The following is a 19,903-nucleotide window of genomic DNA, read 5'->3' as shown; positions in this document are numbered from 1 at the left end:
TTTAGTTGATCAAAGTATATTTACATAATTTCCTATAGTTTGGACTTTAGTTGATCAAAGTAGATAATTTATGACAAAATTGAAAAACGAATAATAGTTAGGGATATATATTATATTTAAGTATTTTACCAAACAACGAAGAAACTGCTAGTTACTGTCGTACTCGTATAGCCTAAACAACTGCAAAATCTCTGTTTTCTACAATGAACCATGCTTCAGACTGCAAATAATTGGCTACAAATCCATAAACCCTCAAAACCATAGTTGGTTATTAATTTATAGCCATACCGTATTTCATCAATATACATCAGGCGTATAAAATGACATTAAAAAACACCAAATAATTTAAAATAGTGTTATTAAAAAAATGTGTACTTGGAAATTGGCATCTATTGACACAAAACACATATTTCTGGAGTGGCTTAAATATGTATACAAACAGTGTCACAATCAGACTCTCAAGTGCCAACTCAATCATGAGCTCCGCAAATTTAACATCCAAAAACTTATTTCACTTTCGTCTCTCATTTTTTCTTTCTTCCATTTATGTACATTCTTAGCTGCAGCTTTTCAAGAATCACGTTTTCTCAGATGAAAAAGGAGAGAAGCTCGAGTTCTTACTCTTGCCGGATGAATGGCGAGGAGCTCACGTCCGTCGTGCTATAGAAGGAGTCCTCCGCGCCATTATAGTAGTTCTCATCCTTGTCGTCGTCCCACCTCACCACTTCCCTTATGTATTTGAACGCCTCGTCGACTGTGGACCTCTCCCTCGCTCTTGTCTGCCACACAAAGAGCTTGCGGCCGGTGAGGGAGGCGTAGAGGTCCTTGAACTTCATGGCGACATAGAAGTAGGCCTGCTGCGCCAGAGACTGGTTGTTGTGGTAGGGCCGGACGGGGCTGAAGTCGGTGAACCACTCACAGGTGCCTAGAGGGACGCGGCTGATCTTCTCCTCGAACAGGTCGTACTTGTTCAGGACCAGGACGAACGGGGTGTTTGTGAAACACGAGTGCTTGATCATCGTCTCGAAGAGCTCCCGGCTCTGAATCATCTTGTTCTGAAGCAGCGAACCGCTACCTTGGCCCTCCGGACATATCCACACCTGATCATAATCGCACAACGCGATGCAAAAGACTACTGCACGGACGTCCTCAAACATTTCGACCCACTTGCGCCCTTCGTTCATCCCCTTGGCGTTCACTCTTATCAGTTGATACCTGATAAATAAAGTTAGTTAGAAGCACAGGAAACTCAGTCATGAAATTAAAAAATCTCATTCTAAAATGGTGTTTTTAGACTGCCACATTCATGGCGCAACGTTTATTTATGGGTAAATATCACTTTTGAGAAATGTCTCATACCTATTACGTTAACAACAGATTAGTATCCACTTCGTTTCAAATCTAGGACCAACCCACTCTTCCAGTACCAAAATGTCGTGTTGACAACCAAAAATCCGTGCGGATATTATATACTCGAATAGAAGCCATTTGAGTTTATGCAGATCCCTGATTACCAAACTAATTTTCAGTGCCTGAAAAGTAGGCTCATCCTAGATCCAAAAACGATGTCAATTTATTTGGCACTAATATGTCAATATTTCGGAAGTTTTAGACGTATATGAAAAAACACGCCTACTTTTGGGCTACAAAGTGATACTACCCTTTATTTTTGTCAAATACATATTTTCTTTTAAACTTATTTATCTTCTATAACCACTAAACTTTTAAGTTTGTGAAACCATTAAAAAAATATTCATATCCCAACATTCTTTTCGCTTATCAGCGATTACACACAGTGCCATCAGTTCAGACGACAATTTCATAGACTCTTTTAAGATGACAAAAGGTGACTGAGAAGGGCAGCCAAAGAAAAAAATTCAGTCATTATTCATTAATACACCTCCGGAGTTTGAGACGAATTCTGTTACTGTGGAATTTAACCATAACAATAATGTCAGAAACAGAAATAAGAACCTGGTCAGAGGAGGGGGTGCAGCTTCCAGATTTTCGGTGTAGGTTTCCGACATTGGGCTGCGGTCATCCATGGAGAACTCCATAAAGGCCAAGCCATTACCCTGAGTCACCCCTTCCGCATACAGTATATCACGATCCGAAGGTTCATATTCATTACTTGATATTTCAACTGCCTGTCACACAAGCGAAGGATTTAGCAAAGAGTTTCTGATAGTATAATGCGAGTTTTCAAGTGGACAGGAATTTATGCTTATAATTATTAGAGACATATAAAGTAAGAAGCTTAAAAATTTTGTAAGTCCGAAGATAAGCAGACATCTTAAAAGTAAAAACGTGGAGTGGAAGCAATAGAGTGATAAAGATACCCTGCTCAAGAAGTATTCGGCCACATCTGGTAGAAAGTGAAGTTCACTCTTTCTCCGGTATGTCTCCTGTATAGCAGGATCTCTCCACACTTCTTCGACAAGTGGAGCGTATTCACGTGTTGCGGCAGGAAAGAAAGCATCCAAATCTCCAGTGGCTATGATGTCTAGGAGCCAGTCGGAGAAATGCTTCAACTTCGGATTGAGTGAATAAATACATTGGTTACGGTCGTTAGAATCCAAGACGTCCCCTGCATAGGATCAACTTCAGTCTCTATGTGAAGCTAATTTCTATAAAAAAACCAATGTATTGACTTTTTACTACTATTATCATTGTTAATTACAGAACTACAAAGTCAAAGTTATAATTTGCTACATCCACAAACAGAAAAGAATTTTTCAGAAAATATGATCAACTCTTATAAAATTTCAGACGGCCTTCAGCACTAAGTTTGGCCAGAAAATGGGCGAGATAGCAAAATGAAAAAAAAAATTAATAGTTGAGTAATTTTAATACAGATTAAGTTAGGTGTGCAAATTGAGAATTGTTTGAAAGTTCAGTAATTTATATGCAATTCACCCTTTAAAAAAATCATTTAAAATGCTCATTTTATCTTACGATGGATACGGTTTGACAATCTGCTTCTAAAGATATAAGATCCAAAGGATTATTCATTTACTTGCAGAACTCTTTTTTAGGTACCTGATTCAGAGACCTGTTCGCCAGAATCTTGCCGTTTGCTCTCCGACACTGCCTCCTCCTCAAAGCGCTCCCGACCGTCGAGGAGAATGCTGAGATACTTGTACATGTTGCTCTGAATCATAAGCTTGATCTCCTGGATTTCCTCAAATGTAAACTTACTACCATACAAAAATTTGGCCTGTTTAAAAAAAAGAAAAAGAAAAAGAAAAATGAAGGAGATGAAGCTGATCAGATTTATATGTGCAAGGGAGAAAATAGAGAAAGGAATTATAATATAATAAGATACCACAATTAGGCATAAACACATCCTTCGAATACAAATATAATTACGCATCCCATAGGACATGCTAAGGATTAAACAAGATTCAATATCATATGTGTAATATAGACAATAAACATCCTCAATATAAAATTATTTTTGCTACATATTATATATTGTATCCTCCTAGGCAACATTCTTACAACAACTTGATATAGATTACCTGCTTGAAAATAGTGCTGGTTCCAGTGCCAGTGAGTCCAAGTAGAAGAAGCTTCTGAATTTTTTTCTGCTCAAGAAAATTTGGTATAGTTGTATAGTTGCTAGCCTCATCCCTGTGAACATGAGGCTGACCTTGAGGCACAGGCAAAGAGAATAAGGAGCACACAAATCTTGTTGAAGCCTGTCACAATTAGAGTAAACTGTTGGTAAAGCGATTTCAGGGGCACGCCACCGTAGTTGGAATCCATACATCATATGATTCTTGAAACGTACCTTTTCCCAGATGTTTCCCCTGATATTATTTTGACCTTCTTCCTCATAACGACCATCATCATACACCCAAAAATGGGTATCACGTGGGCATTGTACATTCGCAAGCTGAATTACAGAATGAATAAAATATGAAACCCTAATCAGGCACATTTTCATCTCATTAGACAGTAGGTGAACCTCAAAAGTGAAGACCAAATTTTTTAACACTATAAATATAAAAAAGAAACCTATCTGCTAACCAAGTAAATTGTCATTACTGAGCAACAATCAGGCATGTTTTCATCTCATTAGTTTCTTTGGTTACTTTAGGATCCGTTTACTTTCATAGAAAATGAGAGAATACATATACTTTCACCATTTTCACATGTTTGCTATGATAGAAAATTTTCTCCAGCATGGTGGAATATTTTCTCAGGTAGCTCCTTTTCACTAATTTTCTCTCTAATGTTGGATAAATTACCTTTGGGTAGTGGTGTAAAAATATTTTCCAACATTTAATAATTTATCCATCCATTTCCAACAAAGTAAACAAGTATATAGGATAAATGTAGTATAAAAGCTTATTTTTCATCTCTGATAAACATGATAAAAAGGGAGGAAAAGATAATATTTTTTCATCTTTTCTTATCCATCATTTTCCAATGAAAATTTTACAACCAAAGTAAGCGCACCCTTACTAGTTAGTTAATTTCCAAGCAAGAAGCACAACATACTAAACAAATAAAAGAACCGAAAGTCGGAGCAAACAGTAATTTTTCTGACCACCCTGACATTATCCATCCACCCTAGTAATAGAAAATATTCATTAACATGCTTCTTTCCACCCTTGAAGAATTATAAGAATTTAATTGAGAGAATACAAAGTATGAGCCAATTCAAGAGTTCGAAATGTAATGTCTAACTTCACCTGTTTATCAGTTGCAGGTGAAGTTAGAGCAACCTCAAAACTTTGCTCACTAATGTTTACCAGGAACAACAAAATCACAGCTCAAACACTTTGTATGGGTAATGGTATAAGCTTCTTAAATTATTCTATCATTCTATGAGATGTTTTCCAGTTAATGAGATCCTTCAACTTAAGTAAGTGTGTCACTAAGCTGATAAGCTTCTTGAAATGTTTTATATAATGTAAATAAACAACCACAGGACTTCTTTAAGAATTCCATCAAGTCTACTACGACAACATTCAGATGCAGTCTCATATGAAAGGTTGTTTTCCACTACAGTAACAGCATAGCACAAGGTGAAAAAATAATAGAACAATAAACACATTTTCTTTGGGAGAATCAAAGTGAAAATTTCAAACTAGCAATTAGCTAAAGTTCATTTATTAACAAATACAGGATGCCGAGCCTAGAACTAATGTGCTGTAAGTTCCTAAAAATCTACACATATACAATGATGTGATACCAGAGTTTGTATCTTCTAATAAGTGAATGCACGCCTGCAATTGCTGAATATAACAAAAGGTTGTTGCAATTTCCCAACATCCATAACTCAAAGTTGAGAACAGCAGTAACTCTAAGAACCTTCTGGACATGTATCCTATGGATTTAATAGCGCACTAAATTTGTTTGAATTTTCATTTCCCCAGGAATCCAGTTATTGAGAAATTACATCTACAATATAGATCATTTTCCTATTGTCAAAACTTAAAACAGATAAGAAGACACATCCCTATTTGGGACTGTAAACAATTTAAATTAGGTCACCATGACCTAACCTCCTGAATAAATTGATTGAAGGAGTACGAAGGTGTTTCATCCATGCATTGCTAGGACCAGCACAATTTCTTTTACCAAGATAACTACAGAAATAAATACACCAATTAGCAGAAAAGGAACTGATCTAACTGGTTAAGGTAAAGGAAGAAAACAAATTGCGCAAGCAATAGCAACTCAGTATTGACAGATGAAAGAATCTCACAGCCATTAAACAAGGTACTGACCTTCAGCACTCTCAGCTCCAGTTTTGTGATTTCTCGACCATTCATGTATACCTCAGTATTCCCATTGCTTGCATGAGGACTGAGTTTTCCAGTGAAATTCAAATTTGAACTAATAATCCTGTCAGGTTTTTCTCCCTCCTGTCGATTTGACAAGTACAAACTGTATGAGCAAGCATATTTACTCTCCATGGAAGCAAAATGAGGAACACAAGCAATGAATAAGAATTTTACCTTTCCCCAAAGACCCGATTCCTTGTCATACCAATACCGGCCTGGCTTCAACTTCTTGGGAGGCAGAAGGCATCCAAAAAGTTCCGCCATCTCTTCCGGTTTTAAAGGATATCCATTCACAATAAGCTGCTCCGGACGAAGCTGATTAGCAGCACATTCTTTTTCCGCCTTCATTATATGTTTGACCTCCAAAGGACTAAGTAATCGTGACAACAACCTTGACTGTTTACCCAATTTGGACCGATTTGTTTCATCAATTGGTTCCCCAATGCAGGTAACACATTTACGCCCTTCTGGCATCGAGCCCATTGCTCTGAGCACACAGTTACTGCAATATTTAGCATCACAAACGAGGCAGGACTCCTTGGTTTCCCACTTCCCTCTCCCACACCTATAGCATACTCTCGTTTTCTTTCTCTTCTTCTTCTCTTTTGTCACACTAACAAATTCAGGATACACCTGTTTCTCAGCATCTACCACTCTCCTCTCGGATCTATCAACAGTATTAAACGTGACCACAGTGGCTCTCCTTCCTTCATTGGCATGCTCTTTTGCTACATGACTATCTCGACTATGCACTGAACCAGGTGATGCTGAAGCAGAATGTGAAGCAAAGTCGTTATTCTGCAACACAGAAACCCCAGACTCTGAACTTCCTGACATCCTAGGGCTTTGATTGGTTGGACTAGTAACTCTAGCAATCCGAGACATGGGCAATGGTATTGGTTCTACTACAGCTGCTGTTTCACGAGCCACTGATCTTCGAGATTCTGAAACAGGCTCAGCAGTTGGAATTGCATCGTCATCCATGTCAAGAGGCTCCACTCTGGGGAGCTCATACGAAACTGGAGGGCCGTTGTACTCAATAGCAATCGAATAATCCATTCTGTCCTCATCCGGGATGGACGCTCCTGGAGGAAGCATTTTCCTCACCATCTCCCTCCAATCCTCTGCCCCATTTTCCTCCATCTTTCCTCACCCAAATCTTTTTAGTCTATCTACAAGCAGCACCCAAATTTCACAGATTAAAAATAAATAAATAAATAAAATAAATAAAAATTATGATATCCCCAAATTCAACCCAAGAACTTTCAGCAATAACCAAACAAGATTATGACACAGCCTAAGAAAAGCAATTAAAGAATGAAGGCAGACTTTTAATGCGAGAATGCACAGTTCCAAGATTCTGACCAGAGCAAGTAATCAAAACCAGCACGGCCCAACGACATTGCTTCACGTACCGCCGTACCCGGATTTGTAGAAAGCTCTTTAGATCTGAAATAATCGAATCACCAAAAAATAAGCATCAAAAACTTAAACCACCCAAAAATCAACCGCCAAAACTGACTATTTCAGCTAAAAATAAATTACAATTCAACCAAAACCACTGTCATTAAAAAAAGTGAAAACATCTAGGGATTCAAGTCAAAGTTGCAAACTCAATTAATAAAATAGATAATTAAATAAAATCAGCATACTATTTGCAGTAAAATACTAAATTCTGACCCCATTGCAAGAAAATCTTTCGAACCAACTCCGTTACAGGACCCCATTTGTAACACACACAAAAATCACAGTTTTCAAAGTACAAAATAAAGAAGGGAATTCAGAGATTTAAAGCAAAAGGGTTGAAAAAATTTGACTTTACAAAAAGGTAGGAGCTTTATGCTCATAAAGAAGAGGAAAAGAGTGAAAATTAATCAACTTTTCAAGTTTATATGTACCTGAGAAAAGGACAAAGTCATGAAGGTGTGTGAATCAACAGTCCTCATTTTTAAAAGCTGCTTTCTTTAAAGCTTCAACGCTGGAAATCAAAAAGGCTAGAACTACAAAGAATATAGCTTTTGGAGAAAATAGCACATAAAAATGATGGCCTGCACATATATGTACAGGAAAGTTGTATGTATAGTTGGAGGAGGTGAGACGACGATTAAGGGGGAGATTAGGTGGGTCCGTGTGATTGCACGGTTTGAGTCTGCAGTGATGATTAAAATTTATTGGGGTCGCGCGTGCTGCACGCGCCAAATGCGGCTGGGATTCCTTGAGCTACCCATGGATAGAATCGTCATTCCGCCTAAAATTCAATAAAATACAGCGTCCTTAGAGCATCCGCATTGGGACCTCCTTGATAGCCTCCTTGATAGCCTCCTTGATAGTGTTTGTGTTATTGAGTAGGTAGTGCTGCATTGGGGTTCCTTGATAGCCTCCTTGATAATATTAGTTTTGATTTTATGTTTTTCATTTAAATTTTATTGCTTAATTTAAATTGCATATTTAAATACTGGATTAAACATAAAATTTAAAATTACTTAAAACATAAAAAAAAAATACATAAAAATTTAAAAAACCTAAAACATCATTAAAATCACATAATTAAAAGCCTAGGATAGACCACGACGCCTGAGCACGTCGGCGACCATGGACGCGTGCAATGCACGTTGTGCGTCCGTCATGTTCGTCGTATCCGTGTTCAGGAGCTGCATATCGAGCTCCCTCTCCCGGAGATCGTTCCTCCGCTGGTACTGGGCGGTGAATGCCCTCATCTGCGCGTCGTTCCTATCCAACCTCTCCACAATTTGTGGTGGAGGATCCGAGCTCGTATGCGACGCTGCAGCCTTCCCTTTCCCTTTCGCCGCCGCATTCGCCGCCTTCGCCGCCTTGTTGCCAATGGGCCGAGCAGAAGAGATCTCCTCGCCCGACGCCGAGGTGGTGAAGCCGCCCTCTTCCGTAGTCTTTGTCCTCTTGGAGGCATGCACGTCTCCAAGGAGGTACATCGACTTGAACTTGGGATTGTGCCGGAGAGTTCTCCACGCGTTCCAGAAATTGAAGGAGGCATTGGTTGGGCTTCTAGCCTTGAAGATGGTTTGGGCCTTTTCACGAATCATATCATCCGAATGACCGGACGGCCAATTGTTGCTCGTCTCCACCCAAACAGCTTCCCAGAGACGCACATCCGCGCTCACCCGGGACCAGTGGCCTTGAAGTTGCTTAATGCCGAGGTCGACGCCGATGATGGGGCACACACGTTCGCGGATCCGGCCCCAATATGACTCTCCCTTCTGATCCGTCCCACGGATCGAGTCGTTGGTCTCCTCCGCCCAAATTTGGACGATGAGATCCGTATGCTGTGGAAGGTAAGTATGACGGTAAACTTTTGGTTTGTCGTGCTTCATTTTGGTGGCCTTTTCCTTCCTCCGGCCGCCTTTTTTTGGTGGGGAGACACTCTGCTGAGCACTCACCGGTTCCTCCTCGGGCGGGCTCTCCTCCAAGTTGATTCCTCCCATATCGGGATGATAATCGGAGGAGAGATCAGGGCACCAATTTGGATCGTAGAAAGGGTTGTGTGGATCCATGACGGAGAAAATTGTAGGAGAAGAACAGGTGTGAAGAGAAGAAGGAAGAAGGATGAAGGAAGAAGGAGAAGAGGTGTGGAGAAGAGAAGAAGAAGATGGGTGTTTTAAAGAAGAAGAAGAAGGGAAAATTAAAAAAAAAAAAAAAAAATTAAATCCGTCGGTCAAAGGTGCGGAGACCGAGGAGCTGCAGTCAAAAAGTGTATATAAATTCGAATTTTCGATTTTTTCATTTTTTTTTTTTAAATTGGGCGCGTGCATTGCACGCGCCATTCCTTCGCCCTATCGAGGATACTCGATAACTCGAGGAGTCCTCGAGGAGCTCCTCGCCGCATCGCCCTCCTCGAGGACGATGGCCTCCTCGAGTACCCCATCGAGGACCCGCGATGCGGGTGCTCTTAAATTAATTCTCCCACCGTCCCTATAATAACTTTATAATAGAGGACGACACGAATTTTAAAAAAAAATTATTAAGTATATTAATAGTAGAGAAACATATTCCCTCGTTCCATTATTGATGTCTTGTTTTTCTTTTTGGTTGTCCCAATAATAATGGTTTGCTTCCTATTTTAGATATAATTAAGATTCAATTAATTCTCATTAATTATAATATAAAAGCTCAAAAATACATCTAATCCAAAAATTTGAAGAGACTCCCGGTTCTCTTTCTCAGCGCCTCCACCCTTACCTTCTTCACCGCCGCCACCAGAATTTTGTTTGCCGGAGTTCTGTGAAGGTCGCCTTCTCCTCCATTGGCCTTCTCTTTCCTCTCCCGCCTTCACACTCACTCCCTTCAGGTATGGTGGCCTCATTAGGCTTCACAGAGTTGTGCCTTATAGCTAGCAACGCTTTGATGTGCTTCACCTGCGATTAGGGGTGAGCAAAAAATCCGAAACCGAATAACCGAAATGATCCAAATCGAAATTTTAAAATATGGTTCGGTTTTTTCGATTTTTCGGTTCGGTTCGATTTTTTTCCATAAAATTTCGATTTTTCGGTTCGGTTCGGATTTTTTAAAACTGAACAAAATCGAAAAACCGAATTATATTTATAATATATATAAATATATATATATATATAATATTTTAATTATAATTTTATAATATCTAACTTCTAATATTTTTTTTAATTTTATAGTTTTTTTTTTGGAATTTTCAATTTTTTTTTCGAAAATTTCGATTTTCTTCGGATTAATTCGGTTTTTCGGTTCAGTTCAGTTTTAATTATAAAAATTTCGGTTAATTCGGTTTGGTTAATTCGGTTCGATTTGGTTTTTTTTAACCGAACTAAAATATGGTTTGGTTTGGTTTTAGCAAAAACCGAACCATATAACCGAATGCTCACCCCTACCTGCGACAGCGGCGGCAACGGCCGCCTCAGGAACCGGAGAGGGGTCGAAGTAACACTGTTGGAATTAGCAGGGGAGTTCTTGAATAAACTAGGCTATAGAATGAGAATTTGGGGATTTTCCTAGTTGAATTGAGCGTGAGTTCATTGTTCTCACCTGGGTGTATCGAATTTCAATAGAGATTTTCTGGGATTTCAATGGGTTTTCCATGACAAAGTCCCATGGAATCAAGAGCCAAAAAAGTTGGAAAATCGAGCAAATTATGTAGTCAAAGATTGGGGAAGAAATTCAAACCATTCCTTGGATTTTCCTCGTCCTCCCCTCCGCCTCCAAGAAGGAGGTTGGTTCCGTCTCTGGTTCTTGAATTTCTTTTTTTTTTTAGAATTAATTTCTTGGATTTCTTGAATGTAGTGAATTTCTTTGTTGGTTGTTCAAGTGATGATGCGTAGGGGTGGAGGGAGATGACAAGCACAGATAAAGCGAAGGGACGACAGTGGCCTCGCCGACGGCGACGGCAGCAGATTTATGGAGGAACAAAGGCCTTTTTTATTAACCATATTTAAGATTCATTAAACATGTGGGTCATACAATTTTTCTTCTAATATCACTCTTCTTAATACTCGTGCCGAAAAGAAACGAGCCATCAATAGCGGGACGGACGGAGTAGTTATAATTAGTATTGCAAATGATGAAAAAATGTTATAGGTATTGAAAATGATGAAAGGTTGAAAAGTTAGAATAAAATAAAGTATTATTAGTGATAGGATAATGTCCCGGAATGGATAGAAAATTATTTGATGGACATCCCAAAAAGGAAATATAGAAAGTTATTTGGGGGACGGATGAAATATTCAATAAATTAACTTTGACGTTTAACACGAAACATTTATGCGTACAAATTAGAAATAAATCTTTATCTACGCAAGAGTCTCATGTTCCCTTTGTCTCATAATAATAATCCATTTTTATCATTATGGATGTAAATAAAAAAATAATCATATTCCTTTGTAGATACTAATCCCCAACATATCAATACATATTACCTTCAATATATCAATTAATTTACTTATTTTATCATGCATGTTCCATTAAGGTGAGTTTGTTATCCACTTTAAGATCTGTTTGTCAACAACCTATATCAATCGAACCTTTTAATAAAAAATTCTTGTATCCATATTCTGTATACACAACCTATAATTTAACTCAAGTGTACAATATTTATACTTTATCAATAACCCACTTTAACATAAATTTTTTTTTAAAAAAAATTACTCATCGAATAACAAGATGAAACTTTTGTCATAGCACCTTTAATAAGTGGTTATGAAAAGAGTTGGGTCTCCCCTCGCGTATACAATTGGTTTTTGTTTTTCAAACATTTCATCTTTTTTATTTGTATCATGTTTTTTGTCTTTTAGTTATGACCAATAATAATCCGTCATCAATAAACTTAATCTCACACTATTCGTAAGGTGAGATTATTTGTCCACTCACAATATACTCAATCACTTTTATTATAATCTGTGTCATTTTCTTCTATGACTATGTTTATGAAACAAATGAAATATTAGTTATTGTTTAAGTCGATGTTAAAATAACACTCATTTATATATACATTCATTTGTTATAAATATAAAATTATATAAATATAGTAATTTTTTAAATAAATTTTTAAGTCTGAATCCCGAAATTCATTTAGGGTTGGAGTTAATAATTATCTAGTTCCAAATTATTTAAACTCGAATATCGAATAGTCAAATGGTCTGGCAATCCAATAGAGTCGCCCAAACCCAAATGATTAGTCCGATTAAGATTCGTACATGTAATGTCTCGAGTATATGGTCTGTCATGGCTGTTTTACGACACTGAAAATTCGTTGTATTTTTGGGTAAATTTTAAAAAATCATTTGTTATGTTTATATAGTAGTTCTTTTATCAATATTTAACATTGAGTGTATTTAATTTTAAGTTCTTGATTCAAGTTCTTAGTATTTAATACTCATGCATTTTTATATGTATATGAAATATAAATATATATCATCAAATAAGTCATTATTTATATTACACGCGGGTGAGACCTCTACATCATATAAATGTGAGAAGTAAATATATATCATCAAATAAGTCACTACATCTCACGCAGGTAGGACCTCTACCCCATATAAAGGTAGAAAATATACTACACCGCACGGATGCGGGATTTTTACACCACACAATTATGGAAAAATCTACACAAATATAGAAAATATACTATAATGCACGCAGGCGAAACCTATCGCAAATGAGAATCTTTAAGTACCTCAACTTTGCCACTTGAGCTAAGCCTTATTGGTATTTTTCTACGTAATTAAATTCAAGTTTGTTGAATTCTTACCTTATTAGATTTAAACTTGTTGAATTATTATATATTAATTTAATAATCTATATACTAGATTATTTTTCTACCTTATTTTTATACGTTAATTTTTCTACCTTATTAGATTTAAAGATTTAAACTTATGGTCCCAATAATATTAATTTATAGAAATTTTACAATATTGATAGCGTATATATTAAACTAAGATTCTTGTTATAATTCCTTAATTCTAGTTAATATGATATGTATATTGAAATATTTATTGTAAATTTACAATTTTTGAAAATGCACAAGATCAAAAAAAAGAAAAAAAAGAGGAAGGAAATACTGAATATTGAAGTAAATATGCAAGCACACGCGTCCATGGCCACGCGCTGGTCATTTGCTTGCTTATCCATGTACCGAAGTTCAAACTTAAAAGGGTTAATAGCCGAAAAATACACGAACTTTCACCGAATTTGCATATTGCACATGACCTTCAAAAATAGCCCCAGAATACACCACCTTTTAATTTAATTGCAAATTGCACACGGTGAAAGTTCCGATCACTTTTAAGTTTGACCGACGATGACGTGGACAATATTTAACATACATGGCATTACACGTAGATTTTTTTACACGTGTAGCTCCACAATACACACTTTTTTTTGACATGGCATTACTCTTAATATTAAAAAAAAATAAAAATAAAAAACAAAATTGAAAAAAACAAAATTGAAGATGCCGGAACCCAAAACCCCTCTTTCCAAAATCTTGCTCCGACCTCTCACCTCCGCGACAGATCCGCCTCTGCCGCCGTTACCTCCGGCGCCGCCTCTGCCGCCTCCGGAACCGTCGTCGCTGCCGAGGGGCCGACGAGGACCGGCGATTGGCCATCGTTCCACGCCCTCTTCCTCCGCCCCTCTGTTCCTCTTCAAATTCTTCTTCACCTCTCTGAAATTCTTCTTCTCTTATGTTCCTCTTCAAATCATCATCTCCTTCATCCTCCTCCGCCAGCGCCCCTGAAAACCCTCCTCCGCTGCGGCTGCCTAGCGGAAGTAGAAGAGAATGAGTGCTCTGTGACTCGTGTATGAAGCGAGAGGCGCACCAGATCTGGGCTCGTGTGCAGATCTGAGGATTCTCCCTAGGTTCGCGCAATGACTCCGGTGATCTCGCTCAGTGGCTCCAAGTCTGCACCGACCTTGAGAACTTGAAATCGGCGACGGAGGTTCATTTGTCGTTCATTTCCTTCTCTATTTGCAGATCTTGTGAGAAAATTGAGTCTTGTGAGGATTTAATTGGGGTGGCTGATCAGGCGGTGGTTGGATTGGGGTGGCTGGATTCAGGGTTCGATTGGGGTGGTTGGGTGTAGGCGGTGGTGGTAGATTGGGGTGGCTGGATTCAGGGTTCGATTAGGGTGGTGGATGTAGGCGGTGGTGGTGGATTGGGGTGGCTGGATTCAGGGTTCGATTGGGGTGGTGGTGGTAGGCGGTGGTGGTGGATTGGGGTGGCTGGATTCAGGGTTCGATTGGGGTGGTGGTGGTTGGATGTAGGCGGTGGTGGTGGATTGGGGTGGCTGGTTTCAGGCGGTGGCGGTGGTTTGCAGATTTTGGGATTTTTTTAATAGTTATAATCACTCAAAACGACGTCGTTTTGAGCGTTAAATATAACTACAAAACGACGTCGTATTAATTGAACGCCGATCGTCCACGTAGGAAAATTTCGGGAGCCACATCAGCAGAGATTAATGTGTTGGTCAACGCGTGTGCAATTTATAATTAAATTAAAAGGTCATGTATTCTGAGGCTATTTTTGAAGGTCATGTGCAATTTGCAAATTCAGTGAAAGTTCATGTATTTTCTGGCTATTAACCCAACTTAAAACTACTGAGATCAAAAACGCAATCCAGCAAAAAAAGAAAGGAAAAAAAAAACTATCATTGGCACTTATGCAATGTATAGAAAATACTATTTTATTTATTTTCATATAAAGTTAATATTGATTTAATAAATTATATATATAAAGATATATAGTTTTATTATAATTAGTTAGTTTCTTTTAATTATTAGAACAATAATATTTAAAATTAAAAAGTAATGATTAAAATATTGAAAATATATATTATAATATATATATATATATATTAAATTCAATAAATATGAATATATAAATAAAGAACTACTTAAATTTTCGTCAGATTCTAATTAATATATAGGGTTGAAATTTAAACTATCCACTTTCATAACCTATTTATAAAAAGTGTCAATATATAAAAATACCCACTTTCATATAACAAAAATAAACTTTACCCACTAGAATAAAAATATAAAATTTTACCCACTTTTTGCACGAAAAGACTAAAATGCCCCTCCTTAAATATAGGCAATTCTCGCTCTCTCTGTAGTGCCTTTCTCTTCTCTCTCCCCTCTTTCTCTCTCTTCTCTTTTTTTCTCTCTATCCTCTCTCCATATCGATACACGCTCTCTCTCTCTCTCTCTCTCTCTCTCTCCTCTCGCTATAGTCAACACTGAAGGTCTTCCATGTCCGTTAATCTCTCCGTCGGACCACTGCCGATCTGATCCTCCTCCACGACTAGCTGCGCTTCAACCTCGTTGCCAATCTCCAGCATAATAGTTGTTGCTGTTGTTGATTCAACTTCGCCGATTTCCTTCACGCACGCCGCCGCGACCAGCCCCGACGGCCCTGCGCCTACGATTAGCGGCCTAGCCGCCACACGCGCCGCCGCCTTGCTGCGGTAGGGTCGTGCGCTTCCTTCCCCTCCATCTCCCTCAAATAATCAGTATCCATAACCGATTGAATTTTCGAATTAAAACCTAATTTCAATTCAATGATGATATTGATTTCGCTCTGCTTTTGTTAAGGTTCAGTTAGAAACTGATCGAAAATGTAAAAATGTGTTAGCGTCGAGTGAAGCTCTTTTTTTTCCCCTTCTGGTGAAGCCGAAATTGATCAATTGGTCGCAGGGCATTTCTTCACAACAAGAATGAATTTCTGCAGATTGGATAAATTTCTCCCTAATTCAATTGAACGTAATCGAAAAAACATATAAGCAACGAAGAAATTGATGATAATCGCGCAATTTTGTACAAATGTTCTTGAATTCACAACCAGGTTTATGAATTTACAACTGAATTATCAGCGTTGGTTGTGAATTCACAATTTGAAATAATGTTGGTTGTGAATTCAAGTTTTATCGGTTGTGAATTCACAACTCGAAATAGTGTTGGTTGTGAATTCGCGTGAATTCACAACCAACACTTGCTATTCACAACCAATACTTGAATTTAGTTGTGAATTCGAGTTGAATTCACAACCAGTGAACAGTGGGTATTTGTAAAATTTTATATGTAAGGGTAAAATGGTAAATGTGGGTATTTTTTAAAGTTTTTATATTAGTGGGTAAAATTTATTTTTACTATATAAAAGTGGCTATTTTCAAAATCCTCTCTTATAAAAAATACCCACCCTTATAATAATTATACACAATCTACCCAAAACAAAACTGATGTTGATAGGTTTGTATTGTTTTTTGTAAAAGTTCTTACACAATTGTACTTGTGTAAGAAAAGTGTAAGAAAAAACTCATATTTATTGGTGGAGTGATTGAGATTAATACAATTTGAATTGCTTTGTCAATAAAAATTGATCAAATTTATTTAGTTAAATAGTGTAAGATTGTTAGTTAAAATCCCGGCGGCTAATTGATCAAACATGGGACGGTTAGTGGGTTGGGAAATAAGGTAAGAAGTTAGGGCCCTCTACACTTAAATTTAGATTAAATAGTAGTGATAAGAAACGGCGCCTACAAACACTTGAATTCGAATGAAATAGAAACCAAAAAGATTGTAAGGGAGATGGGTGAATTCGACGTGGAGAGGAACCAAGTTATCCGACGACCGGATTCTCAACGGTGTGAAAGGATTCCGACGTGCGTGTGAAAGGAAAACCATGTAATTCACGGCTATGACTTCTTCTTCAAACCAAGTAAATATTCTACCTTTTAATATCGTGATACTGATGAAAATGCTATTTAAATGGTAATTTCAGTGTTATGTTAAATTTTGGGTTGGATTTTAAAATATATTATGATTGTGGATAGAAAGGAAAACCAAACAGGGTGTTCTACAAATTTTTAAAATATGTTAAATTTTGGTAGTTTTAGTGTAATTCATGGTTATGTAACATGTTAAATTTTGTGTGTGAAAGGAAAACCAAGTAGTGTGTTCTACGAATTTTTATAATATTGTGTATAGAATTTAGGATTGTGTAGGAATTAGTGCATATAGGATTACCCCGTATGAGACAATTCGTGTATAGAGCTATATGCATTATTTGATATTTGGTTTGAGACAATTCGTGTATAGAGATATTAGTTAGTTTGGTGGATTTATTTGATTAATTCCTTTATATGTTAATTTCGTATAGAGATTAATTCGAATAAATTGAGCTTTATGTTAGTTTTGTGGATTTATTTGTTTAGGTCCTTTATATGTTAATTCGAATAAATTGAGGGTTATATTAGTTTGGTTGAATTACTGTATTATGCATAAAATAATAACTTTATATAGATTTTTCAAAATCATAAAATTGAATAAATATTAATAAAAATTAAACAAACATAAGTATCCAACTAGCCGCTGAAATTTAATTATTTAGGGCACTAGCGGTCTACCATGGAAAACCGACGGCTAGTGCTAAAAAAAATTATTTATCAGCGGCTAGTTGGTTATTTATGCTTTTTTAATTTTTTTAATTATGTTTCGCGTGGTTTATGAATTATTTATGCATTATGTGATGTTTATTTTAGGTTTTTCAGAATTAATAACATTGATTACATATATTAAAGCTATTAGACTTTGATAAAATTTAGTATTGTTCTGTTTATGCATAAAATAGTGGGAGAATCCTGAAAAGGTCATTCGCCGCCTAAAATTATTCATCTCATCTCACGCCACTAGTCGTCGACGAGCCATTGTCGACGACTAGTTGTCAGAGAAGCTTAATTTTCTGCGGCTAGTTTGGTTTTCGGAATTCCCCCACTATTTTAGGCTATTTATGGTCATGTATTAATTTATTGTGAAATTATTGCTATGGTATTTGTGTTTGGTTGATGAAATTGAGCTATTTTTGGTATAGAATAGGATATTATCCCTTATTGGAGGCCCCCAAACTATCAATATTAAGTCCCAGATCGGTACGTACTACAAAAATTTGACTCGAGTAGTGCAAAAACTACATGACATTGGGGGTGATCCACTGACGAACACATTCAGACAGAGGTGCTTTGGTATGTTGTTGGATTAGGAGCTGGGCTACAAGTGCAACATGGCATTGCACCATGTTGTTTCTCGTCATATTAAGATGAGAGACGACAATGATGAGGACATGTGGTTCTACATCAATGAGATGAGGATTTGCTTTTCAGCGAGAGATTTCGTTCTCGTGACAGGATTGGCGTTCAGGGCATCGTATTTTGATCCCACTGCACAACACGATCTAAGCAGGGCTGTAACATTTAGACGATTTTGCGATGGGCAGCATTTTTTCAGTCGGGGCATTGAGCGATAAATTTTTGGACTCGGTCCAGCTGGTTACGAACCTCGATGGCTCGTTATACTTTCGTGTGGCCCACTTGTTGGTACTACACGCATTTATTTTGGGAGTGGACTTGCCACGACCCGTGGAGCCGTTGACATGGGCTTTAGTGGATGACTTGTAGGCATTTTTCATATTTCCATGGGAAGCATATGCGTATAGGTCCGTGAATCACTGTATGAAGAGTATGAGTCCACTTAAGAAGTACCACTTCTACGGTCTTTCTTATGCCCTATTTATTTGGGCACTTGAGGTTGTTCCCGGATTGGGTGCAGCTGTGGCGATACATACAACGGGGAGATACCCTTAGATGCATGAGGTGGCAATTCTTGAAGTCCGCCAGAGCTGAGTTACAGCCCTTATTTGAGGCAGATGTAATAATTTATGTGTCTATTTGTTAATCATATTTTATTTTATGAATATTAATCTTCAACAACATATTTTTTTTTATTGTAGGGCGGAGAGATTTACGAGCTGTGATAAACATGCATTTTTACCTCTTGGTGTGTCATATTTGATGCTTAGTTGAGGATTTTGTGTGTTTGATGGTTTATTTGAGCTTATATTGGTTTTATGGTCAAGAACTTGTCACTTGCTTGTTGTTTGAACGAATTTTCAGAAATAATGAAGTAAAATTTGGAAGAATTGGCTTAAATATAAGTTGTAGTTCGTCTTAAGAGGAGTTCGTGAGCGCAAATGGATTATAAATCGGAGTTCGGACGAGGGAGAACGAGCCAAAATAACATCGCTACGCAAAGCTGTCAAGAGTTCTGTTTCGTCATGCGGGATGGGCGCGTGGCCGCGCCTGGGGCCACGTGACAGCTCAGTTTTTATTATTTCAGCTATTTTTCAATCCTACACGGTTTTGACCAATATTTTGAGACCTAGGGCATATAAATACTCCCCAAAAACATATTGAAATGAACTTTTATCATATTCTACTTTTTCTGGAGAGATGCAGAGACAGACGGAGAAGAGCGCAGGAGTAAGACTGAAGATTCACAAATTTTACTACGATTTTTATTGTTGAATATTTTAATAGTTTTCTTGAGATATTGATTCTAGTTCATATGTCTATATGTGGCTAGAATCCCCTTTTCCCAAGGTTTAGAGAGTAAACATGATTTGAATTTCTGACTGTTTGATTAAATTAATCAAGAGTATTATTCATTTTTATGTTCTTGTTTATATTGGTTGCTTTTAGGGGTGAGCAAAAAATCCGAAACCGAATAACCGAACCGATCCAAACCGAAATTTTAAAATATGGTTCGGTTTTTTCGGT

General features: G+C 37.4%; 1 protein-coding gene across 2 annotated transcripts; it reads right to left on the bottom strand.

The window, feature by feature from the left end:
• Nucleotides 1-341: 341 nt before the first annotated feature.
• On the bottom strand, nt 342-7,985 carry LOC131024597 (extra-large guanine nucleotide-binding protein 3). Of its 2 annotated transcripts, none has more exons than XM_057954106.1 (10): nt 7,697-7,985; nt 7,164-7,247; nt 5,973-6,970; nt 5,742-5,879; nt 3,794-3,898; nt 3,522-3,701; nt 3,040-3,217; nt 2,340-2,587; nt 1,975-2,147; nt 342-1,215 (listed from the first exon to the last, which is right to left on the bottom strand). In XM_057954106.1, the coding sequence occupies exons 3-10, from the start codon at nt 6,939-6,941 to the stop codon at nt 618-620; spliced, it is 2,589 nt and encodes an 862-aa protein (XP_057810089.1). In that variant the 5' UTR covers nt 6,942-6,970; nt 7,164-7,247; nt 7,697-7,985; the 3' UTR covers nt 342-617. The 2 variants fall into 2 exon arrangements, with proteins under 2 accessions (XP_057810089.1, XP_057810088.1); XM_057954105.1 differs by lacking the exon at nt 7,697-7,985 and adding an exon at nt 7,479-7,658.
• Between the last annotated feature and the right edge of the window lie 11,918 nt (nt 7,986-19,903).

Source organism: Salvia miltiorrhiza, chromosome 5, assembly GCF_028751815.1.
Source record: "Salvia miltiorrhiza cultivar Shanhuang (shh) chromosome 5, IMPLAD_Smil_shh, whole genome shotgun sequence".
NCBI classification, from domain to species: domain Eukaryota; kingdom Viridiplantae; phylum Streptophyta; class Magnoliopsida; order Lamiales; family Lamiaceae; genus Salvia; species Salvia miltiorrhiza.
Note: the sequence above shows the minus strand (reverse complement) of the source record. Positions and strands in the feature narration are given on the sequence as shown.